Consider the following 15,501-nt stretch of genomic DNA (forward strand, 5'->3'; position numbering starts at 1 on the left):
TGTTACATTGCAAAGATGCCATGACCCAACAATATGAGTTAAATATTAAATTAATTAATTAATTAATTATTAAATATTAATCCTTAATTTTGTGTTGAATAATAATCTTTTAGTTTCATTTTAAAACTTTGTTGCGTTACATAATTAGGAAGTGAATTCCACTCCTTCATTGCTCTGTTAGATTTTGGTAAGGTAAAGCAACCTCTAGCAGCATGGCTTGTTGAATAGTTATGTGTTTCTGAACTGAAGGTTAATTTTCTATACAAAAGTCTTGGCATTTTTGTAATAACATTTCTTATAAAGACCATCAACAAGTACAACAATGTATTTCTTACATCTAGCCAACAGAGACTATCATGCATTTTAGCAACATTTGTCCTTCTTCCACATGAAAGAGCAACACGTGCTGCTTTATTCTGAGCCAGTTGCAGCTTTCTTATATTTCCCAATGATGTGTTTGACCAGACAACAGTACAATAATTTATATGTGACAAAACCAAGGCTTGAATTACTTGATTAGTGGTTTGTGGCGTAAGATATTTTTTGCATCTCCTTATCATTGATAAAATATTTCGATTTTTGTTACTATTCTCTGTATGTGTTTGATATGTGAACGTCGGCTGCTGAGCAGCGCTCTGGTGAACCTGGGTGGTGTTCCCGCTGGCCGTGACCTCGGGGCCAGCGGTGTTTGTTACTTTCTCAGGTGTGTGTCTGTCAGCAGGCAGGTGTGTTCTTGTTTGTATTGGAGCTTTCGGCGCTGACGGGTTTTGTTCTGGAGTGTCAGGAAGCCACCGCTCGGCCTCACAGACGCCCCGTTCCCCCCATACAGAGGTCTCTGCCGGACTCTCGGGTGTCACTCACCATTAATCTCTCAGAAAGGTCATCGCTCGGGTCCAAAGATTCTCTGCACTAAATATGGGGACGGTAATAACTCGGGTTCCACCCATTTCTACTAAACATGAGATAAAAGAAAGTTCAAGAAAACTTATTTGGTGCCTCGAATGTTCAAGTTTCTGAACCTAGGGACAACTGTTGTAATAGACGCTGTATAAATCAAATTTAATTGAATTCTACTGTTTCCACAAATATGTTCAAATTTCTCAGAGGAAAGAATTCAAAAGTAGAAAGTGCTTTTTTTCTTCACTAAGTGAACCATAATTATAAGAAGACACTTTACATACTACTAAAACAATTTGAGAACCTATGTCTCCACAGACTAGTATAAATCCCTCTTCTTTTAGAGTAATACTGACCATTTTAATGAAAAAGTAAGAGTATTGGGGACACTGAAGAAGGAAAAAAAAAATACAATTGTGAGAGAAAAAGTCAGAATTCAGACTTTTTTTTTTCATTTCATTCAGCACGTGGTTTTAAAAAATTAAAAAGCAAGAGCTTTTTTTAAAATTATTTAAAGCTTATCAGAATAAATACATGTGATAACTTGAAAGTTCTTAGTTTGATTCAGGAGGCTAACGGGTTTCAAACCTTTTACACAACATCCTGCTCCAGAAAAGTACCTGTTCAGCTCAAATCCAGGATGGTGATGAACATGTACATGTCTGAAGTCTTAACTAGATTTAGTTTATCCATCTTGAGGGCGCAAATATTGAATTCATAGCCGATTGTAATCTAACTCTCAAGTGAAATGTGGACCCGGTACCAGGAGTAATCTTGAGGGTTAGAAACCCTACATTTCAGTGGCAGCCCACTGACGACCAGGAGGCAATAATACATGTATAAATACACTTCAGACAGTTATGCAACTACTGTGTGATACATCCAACACCCACTACACTCCTCCCTGCATCGTTCCCCTCATCCTAATTCTTGTCAGCTCCAGAATCAGTGATCCAGAAAGCAGCCGGTCTTCCGATGTAAAGTTCACTCCTTCTTTGACCTGAAAGCTTCGGAGATGCTCGTGAGAATAAGTCTGTCCCAAGAGCTTTTACAGATTAGAGGATGCTCTGCACTTTCCATTTTTGTCTTTCATATTCTGTTGGTTAACCATGTTGTGTCTCACCACAAGAAGGTTCCTGGTTCAGATCCCACTTGGAGCCTTTCTAAATGCAGCTTGCATGTTCGTCCTGTGCCCCTGGGGCTTTTCTCTGGATACTCGGCTCAAACACATTCAAGCGTGCCTGCTTGTGTTTGTGTCGTCCTGTGATGGGCTGCCATCGCCCGCCGACGGCCGGGACGGGCTCCAGCTCCCCGACTCGGAGCAGGACTAAGAAAATGGATGCATGTGTTCAGCTTCCAACCCCGTTAGTTACCACTCCCTAACCATACATCTTACTCTTCTCAAATACCCAGTTTTCTGCTGCCACCTCCTCTACCATCCATCTGGTCCATGTCTCTGTTGCCTAGCAACGACACATCTCATCAGTCCCTCATTTTCTGGTTACCCCAATAACTAAACACGTTTACTGTATAATACTAGTATAAAGATTAGGCATACACATATATATACATATATACCGAATTTTCTGGACTGTAAGCCGCACCTTCATATAAGCTGCATCCGCTCTATTTAAAATTTTTTTTTTTTTTTTAAAAAAGATACAGGCTGCAGATATTTGTTTTTAGATTAGATATTTACTACATGTACAGAAGGATTTTGAACTGTAAATGATGTACATGTTTGTACCTAAATAGATCCTTTCCTAACAGTGTCTTTTAACACGGCAGCAACTTTGCTGATTAAAACGGGACAGAACCAAGAGAAAATAACCAGTATTTATCTATTAATCTGTTTGAAATCTGCTTCTACCTACTTCTATCTGCTAAAGAAGTAGTGTATTCTTCTTTGCATTTATTTTGTCTTAGTTTTGATTCCAATTCCAGTTAGAGCGCCCCGAGTGGTGGAAGAAAAATCAACAGAATAGCCGCACCTTTGTATAAACTGCATGGTTCAAAACCTATGACAAAAGTAGCAGCTTATAGTCCAGAAAATACGGTATATATATATTTATATTTGAAATCATCTTCTGAAACTTTAACAGAACACTGAGAAAAGTAATTTCCAGCAGCTTTGTTCTCATCTGGTGTTTTGACAGGTTGACCACATCCCGATAAAAGAATTCCATCCAAAAATATATTTGATCTTTGGTTAGCGTTTTCCCCTGAAGACAATAAGTAGCTCTAAACTGAGTCATCTTCAGAGCAGCGCTTCCCCCACAGAACCATCCCTCACCGAGAGAAAAAACATAAGCCAGCTCAGTGTTCACAAAACAAAAACCACCACCAAGAATTTTAGTTAATATTTTATTGGAAAAACAAAATGTAAAGATTAGCATGTACAACTTGGAATGCAGATCAATTGAACAGAACAGAACAGCTGGACCAGGCCGGGCCTCGCTGCATTCACACACACAGGCAAACTCACACACAAACACAAGAGAAGAGATGCTGCGAAGTGCCGACCCTGTCCCCACTTTACTGAAACTCACATGCCCGTAGAGTCATACATGCACGGCCTCCGAGGCAATAACCTGCACCTGAGCGCCATTCAGGGAGAACGACCTGTTTCATTAAGTTTTCTCTGTAAATCTCCACACAAATACTCAGAATGGTACAAATGTTGGTTTGTGGGTACTTGATATCGCCTCAGAAACTGTACTCGTATATAATCTTTAAAACCCACCCAACCCCTCCGATAATCTAAAACATGGATCACTGCCAAAGGGCCTCAAGTGTCCCGCCCCCCACCCAGGCTTCACCCTCAAAAAAGGTAAAAACACAAAAGGATAAAGTGAGTAACCTGACATGCCAGAAACAAAGTCTAAAATGAGTTATTGTTTATTCCATTTTAATATTTTTTCTTAAAAATATCTGTCGTCACTGACTTCAGTTAGGGGAGCAAGCTTTGATTGTCCCGCTGGTTCACTCCCGTCCGTCCCCCTGAACCCCCTCCCTCCTCCGCGGCTCTCAGGCCGACCCGAGGCCGAGCCGAGGCCGAGCCGAGGCCGCCGGCCACTGGGCCTTCAACTGTAACCCACGTAACTCTGCATGCATGAAGAACAGAAATTAAAAACAGGAAGTCATAGAAGAAGAAAGGCAATCAGCCAGCCCAAATAATCATCATGACATCAGGCAGATGGAACCAGGAAGCAGAGGAGCAGCGGCCGCGGCGGCCGGCTGCAGGACACTGCTTGTTTTGACGAGTATAGATCTGATTGGGCCGCTCAGCGCTGGCAGCGTGGGGAATACAAGCCAGTACATGCAGATTCTTTTTTTTTTTCTTCTTTTTGTCTTTTACCATTTTTTAAATTTGTCTATATGGACAGATTTTCAGTTTTCCAACATTCAGTTTAAATTGTTTATACAGAACAGTATGATTAAATGAATAGTTTTGTAATAAGAGGTAAGTGAAAATTGATTCTTTGTCTTTAGTGTGAGCCCAGTTCATTTTGCAGTCATCATCTGAACAAACTCTGCAGGGAGAGAGGGAGAAAAACAAAACAATTCATGATTTATTCATCTTTTTATAATAGTAATGCAAATAAATGTAGTTTTAGCTATATAGTGTATTATTGTGTTGGTCTCTAGAGGGACCTGATCTCACATACCTTCATAGTTGACCTGTCCATCTCCATCAATGTCTGCTTCTCTGATCATCTCGTCTACTTCCTCATCCGTCAGCTTCTCTCCGAGGTTAGTCATCACATGACGCAGCTCCGCAGCGCTAATGTATCCATTACCGTCCTGATGAAAACACACACAGACTCTCACATTCAGCTGTTTCAGGCAAGTGACTGGTACATTTTACTTGACCTGTAACCAAACCCACTTTTGTTAACCAGAATAAAAGCTGGTTATTTAAAGTAAAACGAACCCAACTACACCTACACTTTTCTGGTCATATTATGCTGCTCCTTCTGAATTTGTTATGTCCATTTTCTTTAATGTACTTTCATAGATAAACTTTATAAAGTTAGGGTGTTGAAGGAAAGTTTTAAAACATACATTTTATTTTGAAATGTATGTCTGTTTAAGACTGTTAATACAATCGCATGAAAATAATCCACTCCATAACTATGTGTATGTATGTTTACATACACCTTTAAAAGTTTAGCACTTATTCACACATACAGGACTGTCTCAGAAAATTAGAATATTGTGATAAAGTCCTTTATTTTCTGTAATACAATTAAAAAAAAAAAAAAAAAAGTCATACATTCTGGATTCATTACAAATCAACTGAAATATTGCAAGCATTTTATTATTTTAATATTGCTGATTATGGCTTACAGTTTAAGATTAAGATTCCCAGAATATTCAAATTTTTTGAGGTAGGATATTTGAGTTTTCTTAAGCTGTAAGCCATGATCAGCAATATTAAAATAATAAAAGGCTTGCAATATTTCAGTTGATTTGTAATGAATCCAGAATGTATGACATTTTTGCATTACAGAAAATAAAGGACTTTATCACAATATTCTAATTTTCTGAGACAGTCCTGTATATCCATATGTGCAAACAGAGGTTCAACACATTCATCACATTCTCAACACATTCATCACTGCACAAAAAAAATCTGAAGAGTGTTTGTGAGCTCATAAGTCACTGCTGCCTTCTCTGTGAAGATAAAAATTGAATTAGACACAAAAGAAAATGTAGGAAAATACATGTAAAGGGTGTAGAAAGTCATTGCAGATATTCTCATCTTTTCCAACCACTGCAGCAATCTCCATCGGCAAGTTCTGACTCATTTGGGAATAACAGTGCTCCTGCCTCGATGGGCTGCATACACCCCTCCCTAGAGACAGGGCTGCTCATAAATGTCTAACCACAACAGCAAACCGCCCTGGCAACAACAGCAGTAACAATCTTTTTGACTTGCACCCCTGTGCACTGAGGAGAAGCACGCAAACATGAACTTAATCCAAATATTAGCTAGACATCGGATGATCAATTAACCCCCCTTCACACCCCCAATATATTTCTGTCTAAATTCATTAGAGGTACACTGCTGACAACTTGATATATATATATATATATATATATATATATATATATATATATAGCCTAATGAGAAAGTGTGTCCAAACTCTTGATGTATGTGTACCGTATTTTGCAGATTAGGTGCACTGCATTATAAGGCACAATATCAATGAACGGGTCTATTTTCATACATAAGGCACATAATAAAACGTATATAAACCAAAACAAGTCGAACTTTATTCAACTCATTCACAATAACTCAGAATATCGTTCAGTTGTAACTAATACAGAAAAATTAACTCACGTTTTTAAATCATTTGTCTTCCACAAATAAAAATGTGGAGGTGGTAAGCGTGGTACTACGTCCTGTTCTCTGATTGGTTCAACGTTGCCAGCGATAGCGGAAACCTGAAGTTGGTGTGAGGTTGTAACAACATTGTACTCCAACATTTGATTATAACTGGACTATGATATAGATTTGAAAACTGGGTTTTTGCTAAAAACCTAATGTTGGCTTGGCGTCTAATTACAGTAAGGTAACACTGACTAGATGTTGGATGATGGCTGCTTGCCAGCGCTACATAATTAGTTATCTAACGTTGTCTGACGTTGCAACTTTTATCCAACCAAGGACCAACTTTAATGTGTCAGCTGAACGGTTCGACAATCGATCAAGCAGAGCGGCTACGTCGCTACTACGTCGCACTGATTTTTGAGCCCAGTGTACCACATAAAGCTGGTTTGCGGTCAGTAAGCACAACAAAATTCATGCGTTAAGTGCACCTGATTATAGGGCGAACTACTGATTTCTGAGAAAAAATGAAGGATTTTAAGTGCGCCTTATAAGCTTGAGTATTAATAAGACATAAAACACAATAATATGCAGTATTGTACCTGGGGTCAGTTGTATTCAGCGTGTGGATAAATCCAGGCTTTTACTGTAAATGGGCACCATATTTTTAGTGGTGTGAATCACAACTGCATCGGTAACATTTTTCCACCAGACTGTCTTCTTATCTTATGGCATACTGCAGGAAAATGATGCTACTAGTGAGTTCTTCCTGGCTGTTTTAAGGGCGATGCTGACTTGTGTAGCGTGCAGCCGCTATCACACACTTCTCCCACCCATTAAAGATACTGGATTAAATCAGTCAAGTGAACGTCTTCAGATATTACAAACTCGAACCACTTCCAAGTGACTGAATCAACTGTGCCTGTTTTCAGAGTTTTTTTGGGGAAAACAAATAACTTAAAAGATGCCATCTTGTAGATTTGTCTGTGCCTTTAGGGGAAAACTCTTGGGGAACTACGGGAACTTGTGGAATCAGCGGTAGTTACATACCATAGTTCTACATATAAAATAAATATTGATTTTAGTGATGCACCGATTGTTCTGTAACCGAAATTGTTCGGCCGAAAATGGCTAATATGAAAATAGCTAAATAGCTAACATTCCCCAAGAGGTGGAACCAAAACAACATAATGCTGGGAAATTAAAAAAAAATTTCCGTTTTTTATGTTCAATAAATATTTTCTACCTTGTAATTTTGTCAAATATTTTTTTCTTTGAAAAGCATGCCTAAATCAAATTTATTTGATTTATGCAATGGTGAAAAAATTGGCAAAAAAAATGAAAAACTGCGAAGAACCATGTTCGGTATTGGGCCAAGTGTTTATTATTATTATTTTCGGTTTCGGCCACAAATTTTCATTTCGGTGCATCACTAATTGATTTTAAAACCTCAAACACTAAAAATTCAAAAGTGCTCTATAAACTCAATGTATCACAAAGTTCTAAATAGAGGTGGATGATTTGTTGTGGTGACTACTGAAAGAAATAACCAAAAGGAAAAGAAAAATAAACACTTTGTTGCTACATCACCAATCACAAGCCAGAATAAACCCACCTTATCGAAGACTCTGAACGCCTCCCTGATCTCCTCCTCACTGTCCGTGTCCTTCATCTTCCTTGCCATCATTGTAAGGAACTCGGGGAAGTCAATGGTACCGTTGCCTAGTAGAGAAAAGCCAGGGCAAGTTAAATACACGATTACTTGACATTTCTTAAAATGGTCTTGAAAGGCAGGTAAGCAACTAAGTCGTTCCCCGTTTTAAAAGGGAACCAGCTTACCATCAGCGTCCACCTCGTTTATCATGTCCTGGAGTTCAGCCTCAGTTGGGTTTTGACCTAGTGACCTCATGACTGTGCCCAGTTCTTTGGTGGTGATGGTACCGTCTCCGTCTTTATCAAACAGGGAGAAGGCCTCCTTGAATTCTGGACAGGGACAGAAAAGGAAAAAAAAGAATTAGATTAGAAAATGTTGGCGGTACTTGTCACAATAGTATGGTTTTATACTCTGGCTGGCGATGCTATTTTGTCATCTTACTTTGAAGATGGCAAGATAGTCTTTGGATTGCATCATCTTACCAGCAATCTGCTCTTCTGTTAGTTGGTCAGCCTGAAGAACAAAAACAGAACAAAGAGGAGAGTTATCTTTGAAATTGCTTTCGAGCACATTTGTATCGTCGTTCAAAACTGTCTCGTTCATTTAGATCAGGGCTCCACAAGTCTGTTCCTCGTGGACCGGTGTCCTGCATGTTTTAGACGCTTCCTTGCATCAACACAAGTGATTCAGATTAACGGTCATCAACAGTTTGTCATCAAGGACTGACAGAGGTCTGTTAATGACACAGTCATGTGTTGATGCAAGGAAACACCTCAAACATGCAGGACACCAGACTTGAGGAGTCCTGATTTAGAAGAACCATAATGCTCTCCGGTCAGCAGAAAAATCAAGGCGAGCATGAATCAATGTTTTTTATGATGTAAAAATGTATTTATTACTTTTATTTATTTAATTTTAGTTAAATTTCTGGAAAAGAAAAAAGTCAAATCATACATGAGAGAAACTATTCAGTTTGTGGCAAAATGTTTTTACTTGTATGAAACTGAAGATGCATAATGCAAACCTGACATTTACTTTTAGTTCAGTTTGTGGAAAATGGTTGGCCTGGCTTTCTCTTAAAAACTTAAACAGTTATAAAGCATTACAAACTGTAACAATAGGGCAAACGTACAGTTGTTTTGAATTTTGTGTCTTTCAAATAAAAGACAATTTTTTCCAGTCATATGTTCCTCATTCAAGGTTGTTAAAAAAATACTGCTATAATATCGTAATCGTGACCTCAATATCGTGTATTGTACCGTATCGTGAGATTAGTGTATCGTTACACCCCTAATATATATATATATATATATATATATATATATATATATATATTTATATATATAAAAAATATAGCAGTCATGCATGGACATCAACATATAATAACGCTTGCAAAACCATATGCTATGTCCTTTGGATCCAAGAACAACCTTAATATCTCCAAAGTTGAAATCTGTGAGGTCTGCGACCAGTTTCGCTGCTTTTGCTTCTGGTTTTCTTGCCCCTCTGCCTCCACCTCCTCCATCCAGCCTCAACGCACCACCTCCTCCGCGCTGCTTTAGATCCACCCCTCTTCCCGCTCCACCAGACATTCCTGGTTTCATGCTGAGTCCGTCCAGCGCCTCGCGGACCAGAACTAAGCCTTCAGCGAGGCATTCTGCCCTCTTGTTGTTCTGGACGCCCTGCTTTTTAACCTCTGCCAACTCCGCCTTGGTCCTCTGTAGGTTGTTCCTCAAGTCCTGCATCTCTCTGACGAGGTTGTCCATGCGGCTGGACGACGTGTCCATCAGCATCTGCAGGAAAGCTCTATAGTTCCTCTCCTGCTGCTGGATGAGCTCTTTGTAGTAATCTTGTTGTTCATCCAAGAGGTCATAAACGGTGGACAAGCTCACCAACTCGTCCTCTGCTGGATACAACGCAACCTTCTTAGGTAGCATAATGAGGGAGCAGTGATAACAGCGACATAAATTATGTGTTAAGATGGGAGAAATGGGGGGATAAAAAACAATGTTGCTCGACATCTATCAATCGTTTCTGATTGATGAAAATGACAGAAGAGGAAGCAGTACAGAAGCAAGTGCCAACTCTGCATAGTCACGAAATTTTATGGATGAAGGGGTGGGAGTCTTGATTTGTGTAGCTGTCAAAGTAGATGCTTTAAATCCTCAAGAAATGTAGACATTTGAAGGCATGAATGGCGATGAAGGGACTGGACCGTTTCCAGACTCCTCTTTCAATCCTTCTAGTGCAGCTGGATGATAGATGTCAGGTTTTTACAATTTCCTCTGGACGAGCAAGGGGTGGATAATAAGTTGATGAAATCGTTGGTCCATATGCTGATGTTCTGGTTACTCATCCACACGTCTGACTCTCAGATTAGTCTTCCTACTTATCTGTCCATATATCTCCCAGTCATTGTGTCTTGCAGCACTAGAGGTGTCAGACTGTCCTTCCATCGCTGTATCCGACCCCAGGTGGGTGCTACTGTGGAGATCCCCGCTGCTTGTGTCTGTGTAATCCTAGGCATGACAGTGAAGCCTCATCCGTCTCTTCATCTCTCCAACTGTTACAAGGTACAGAGGGACTCACCGATGAGGTATCGACCTCCTGCGGTAGTTCAACAGATGAAACGCCTTTTAAGAGTGCGATTGTGAGCCTCTGCACACAGAAGGGGTGGGAGGCCAGGCCAGTGGAGGCCAGTCAAATGTGTCAGGAAATTGATTTAACGCGTGTGAGAGTAACAGTGTCCAGACCGGGGGAGGTCATGGAAGCTTTATGTGCATCTACATGTATGTGTTAATCTGTGGGCTGTCATCTCGCGATTACAGTTGCAGCTCCAGGAGAGGATCGGATGACTGGTCATTTGGCCTCCCAGACAGCATCATGGGTCACAACAAACAAACCCCACAGCGAGGTCCTCACTGAAAACTATGAATGAAATATCTTTTTTTTCCAAAAGTCTACCCTTAGCACTAATTAGTTAGTGGGTTTTTTCCCCAACAAACATTGCCATCATATTAATTAACAGAAGAAAACCAGATGTTCAAATAACCAGGTGCACATTTGGCAAGATCCTAGTGCTAGTATGATTGAAATTCCTCCCCATAAGCTCATGAACTTTTACATTGCTCTCCTTTATGCCAATTACACTCGTGTTTTCATTTGATGCTATAAAAAAAAAAATACTCATGTATTTCGACTTCAAAAGTGTGCTTCAAAGTAAAGATGAACCTTGTGAGAATTTCCCATGAGATTGTTGTAGTAATGAATCATCTTTTATATACAGAAAAGCACATGATATACAACATCTTTGTTGCAGCCTGTTAGACCTGACAGACTACTGATTCTTTTTTCTTAAGAACTCATGTTGTGTTGTTGAATATTGACATAATGTGGTGCATTAAATGACAATAATTGAATGGTTTTGCAAATATAAAATTGATAACGCTTTGCAAAATTATTATATCCGATCAATTTCATGTTGTGAACTTCTGCATTCAAAATGAAACGTTTCATCTGGACTGTATTTTTACTGCCAAGCAGCAACAAGAAGCCTTTCAGTGCTGATAAATGAGACAACACTGATCCGTAAGTTGACTCGAACATGTGTGAGACGTGGTGATGGTTAACAAGCTGCTAACCCCTCTGATATTCAGGCCAAATTGCTTTCAAGGCACAGCAATGTTGGTGACAGATCATGTTCCTGTTACAGTAGATGGTGCAAGGCAAGAACGTAGTCTACAATTTACTTTCACAGGACTCTTCAGAAAGCTGAATCCTTCCACATAGATGTGATCAAAAGTGTCTAATTACAACAATACCCTTTTCTTTTCAATGAAGTATTGCTTAAAGGAGGCTTATTCTGAGTAATCTTGAGCCACACCTCAAAACCACTGAATTGCCTCATAATTTGTCACTTCTGCTGTACATTAATATTGGAGAATTTCTGAGTAACAACTAAAAACAGATGCAACAACATCAATATCTACCATCCTGGATCCTTTATTCTTGATCTTTGTTTATTTATTCAAAGAAAATGTAAAAAAATAAAATAAAACTTGATTTGCAAGTACTCTACATATCCATTATATTAATTCAAATCAACAGAGTAATCTACTTATACCTACTTGGACTCACGTAATTTAGTGCCTACAGTACAACAGAGATCCCAATATCAAAAATGTGTTTAATACAACAATGTCCAACTTAGATTAAATGCTCCTTAAACTAGAAGCAAATCAAACCGAAACATAGCTGAGAAAGCAAATCACTGGCTTAGCTGATACAAAACAAATATACATTTTCAATAGAGTGACTTTTCCATCTGAACAAAAAATAAATTATTCAAAAATAAATAAATATTGTGCATTTTTTGGATGTTCTTGGGAAGAGTTGACTTTATTCCAGAAACCAGAGTTTGTATGCCTTTATTTCAAGGGAGTGGCAACCTTACAACCCACATTTCCACTCCTTTTTTCCCCCTTATCTTACAAGGAACCTATAGTGTCCAGCACTGTCTGTAAGTGGTTACCAGATTAATTTGATTTAGGGTTAGGAAAATAAAAAAATGTATTTAGTGTCTTTCCACTTATTTATGACAGTTATCACCAAACAAATGGCACTTTTCAAAAGTGAGTGGTTGTCTGTGCAGAATCCTACACCATTAATAAATGACGTGTGAGAATATGAATCTATAAATGGGGGAAAAAAGGAAAACTAAAACAGTAACACCTCATTCATAAGCCAATATTTCATGATCCAACAAGTCACGTCCATATTAATATTAATCGGGGGTTGTTAAGACGATCTGCCTGTGAAAACACCGGAAAAACAGTCACTGGAGCCGCCACTTCTTCACTACCGAAACCACCTGTACATCTCCGGCTGTGGCGGCCAGCTGCGTTTCCCGCCGGCGCCAAACTGACGCTTTTTTGCCGCCAAAGTGTTAACGGCAGACCGTCGAACGTTTGCAGGTTCAAGCCTAAATCGACGCAGAGCCTACGCCGTAATCTCTGCGTCGCTGTAACGCGGAACCAAAAATAAGCCTTAACGCTCCGCGGGAACACACCGGCAACAACCTCCGCTTCTCCGCGAGGGGAACGACAAAGTACCAACGTTTTTGGCTCAGTCACACAACACAATTTTAACACAAAACGTTTTTCCCCAAGCTCGCTGAATACTCACCATGTCTGTGTGAGTTTGACGGTTGGTCTTACTAGCGCTACCGGAGGGAGGAAATGGACGGACGCCAGTGAGCGGGGATGGCTGTAGGCGGAAAGGCAGGGCCGACGCACCGCTGACCGGCTCACTGTATTCCTCCGCACTGTGGGGAAATTCAAGATCTTGTCGCTCTTCTGCGCAAGCGCGTTCACGGGCGCCCACGTGTGTTTGCTACAGTGTGCACTTTTTTTTCTGAGCTTGGCCTTGTCTCAGTCAAGAAAATGTATTATTATTATTATTATTAGTAGTAGTAGTAGTAGTAGTAGTATTGAACAAACTTCCTGTAGATCTGAGGTCTGCTCAAACTGTCAGCTCCTTTAAATCAGGATAAAAACATTACTGTTTACTGAAGTGTACTCTTAAATTAATACCTGTTGTACTCTACTGCCCCTAATTTTTAACAGCTTGTACTTTTTATTATTTTACCTCTTTTCTTAACATTTTATCTGTTATTTATTTTATTTAATTGTATTGTATTATTAATTCTTAGTTCTATTTTCCCTTTTTAATTGACTGGTTACTGTTTAATTGTGTCTTTCTGCTTTTAATGTTGATGTAAAGCACTTTGAATTAACTTGTGTTGAATTGTGCTATTCAAATAAACTTCCCTTGCCTAGTATTTATTTCATGATGTGACAACACCCCTTTACCAAAATGCGCCACCTATTGATTTAGGTTTGTTTGATTTTTCTCTTCACCTCAAATAAACTATGGATTATTTGAACAAAGTATAGAAATGTAAAATCTCTTAACTTGGGATATCAGAAATTTGTTTTGCAAATGAACAGACACCTGAGTAACAAATTCACTCATGCTTTCTTTTTGGAGATTGTTTTTTTTTTTCATTAAACTATTTTTTTAATTGGCTTTTGTTTACTTTTATTTCTCAGACACACATTACAACTTAAACAGTTTAAACCATTTATGTGAAATAAAAATATTCACGTTCATTAATATCAACCGATCATATTTCTGAATGTGCAATGTTGTAAATTATAACACTTTATATAGGTTGTACATTATTTATAGTGTTTATATTGTTACTACTATTTTGGTACTTTTTCTCTTGCTGCTGTTGTAACACAGATATTTCTCCATTATGAGTTGAATAAAGGAATACTTATTACTACCATAAAGTATCTTGTTGTACTTTTTGTTTATTATTCCCCTAAATTATTTACTCAGCAGAATTGTTCATGTATGTATATGTATATGTCACTTGACTTTTTCTGCTCATTTCTTTTGCAAGTCTTAGTTCGCAAGGCTGTTCAGCGGAGTGAAGAATAAGGAACTGGTCCATGACTCCAGAGCCATTTTGCCAAAAGAAGCGATTCTCTAATCTTAAAACATCTGCACTCACAAAGAACTGTGAGTAGAACTGGACATATGTTTAGGATACTAAGTCAATATTTGTATTTTTATCATGCTTAACATTGCTGTCACAAAGAGACACAGAGGAGGGTGACAGTTCTGTGTATTAATCAGTGATAGACTGTTGTCCAAAACGTTTTACCTCATCTTGTATTGGGACTCACACCGGTTGCTTATTGGTTGAATCCTATGTGTTGTATGAAATTTAACTTAACGATTAAGAATATATTAATGTGTTTTCCAGAGGCAGTAATTCCCCTGTACATTTATTTTATTGAAAGTTCAAGAGGTTGGAAGCTGACTCGTGGAGGGTCCTATATAAAAGAAAAAAACTATGTTATTGCATGTAAACTAAATCAAAACTATTTCATAAACCTAAAGTCATTTGACACATATTCCAGTTATGTCTCTTTGTAATCTCACTGCAGTAACTTCTGGCATTAAAATCATGAGGATTGTTTTTGCTTTAATTTGCACATAATGCATTACACTTACAATAATCGAATTAAAATTCTGTATCAGGAATAAAATGCAAAAACTTTGATGAGTAAGGCGATATTTAGTGTCAGCTTTCTGCTGCAAGCCGCGCCACCTTGGCAGGCCTGCCACGCTGTGGTGCTATTTGAGGAACTATTTCATGTTACACTGAGTTTTATGAATGCGGAAGGACACATTCTGAGGATCCAGAATGCAGCGCTAGGGAAGCTGTGGTGTTGCTTTTGAAAGGACGGTTTTGATTGGACAGCAGAGACCTGCAATATTCTGTGGATGTATGGAGGGAGCTGATTGGCTGGGGCGGATCTGCAATGCGTCAAACAGCGGCGCGGCAAAGAGGGCGGGGGAGCGTCTCACTGCTTTATATGACTGTTTAAAGAGGACACGCCATAATTCACAGGTGGTTTACAGGTGTGTTGCTAAGTAGAACAGTAAGCAACACACTGAATGTAGATAATACTTTGATTATAACGTGTGAATCACAGAAATATTGTTATAAAATTTATTTTGTATACAAAAATAAAATGTT

General features: G+C 38.8%; 1 protein-coding gene across 2 annotated transcripts; it reads right to left on the reverse strand.

The window, feature by feature from the left end:
* Window positions 1–3,243: 3,243 nt before the first annotated feature.
* On the reverse strand, window positions 3,244–13,199 carry calm1a (calmodulin 1a). Of its 2 annotated transcripts, none has more exons than XM_061744524.1 (6): window positions 13,071–13,199; window positions 8,369–8,399; window positions 8,072–8,215; window positions 7,848–7,954; window positions 4,566–4,701; window positions 3,244–4,430 (listed from the first exon to the last, which is right to left on the reverse strand). In XM_061744524.1, the coding sequence occupies exons 1-6, from the start codon at window positions 13,071–13,073 to the stop codon at window positions 4,402–4,404; spliced, it is 450 nt and encodes a 149-aa protein (XP_061600508.1). In that variant the 5' UTR covers window positions 13,074–13,199; the 3' UTR covers window positions 3,244–4,401. The 2 variants fall into 2 exon arrangements, with proteins under 2 accessions (XP_061600508.1, XP_061600507.1); XM_061744523.1 differs by lacking the exon at window positions 13,071–13,199 and adding an exon at window positions 9,317–10,164.
* Between the last annotated feature and the right edge of the window lie 2,302 nt (window positions 13,200–15,501).

Source organism: Cololabis saira, chromosome 16, assembly GCF_033807715.1.
Source record: "Cololabis saira isolate AMF1-May2022 chromosome 16, fColSai1.1, whole genome shotgun sequence".
Classification (NCBI taxonomy): Eukaryota; Metazoa; Chordata; class Actinopteri; order Beloniformes; family Belonidae; genus Cololabis; species Cololabis saira.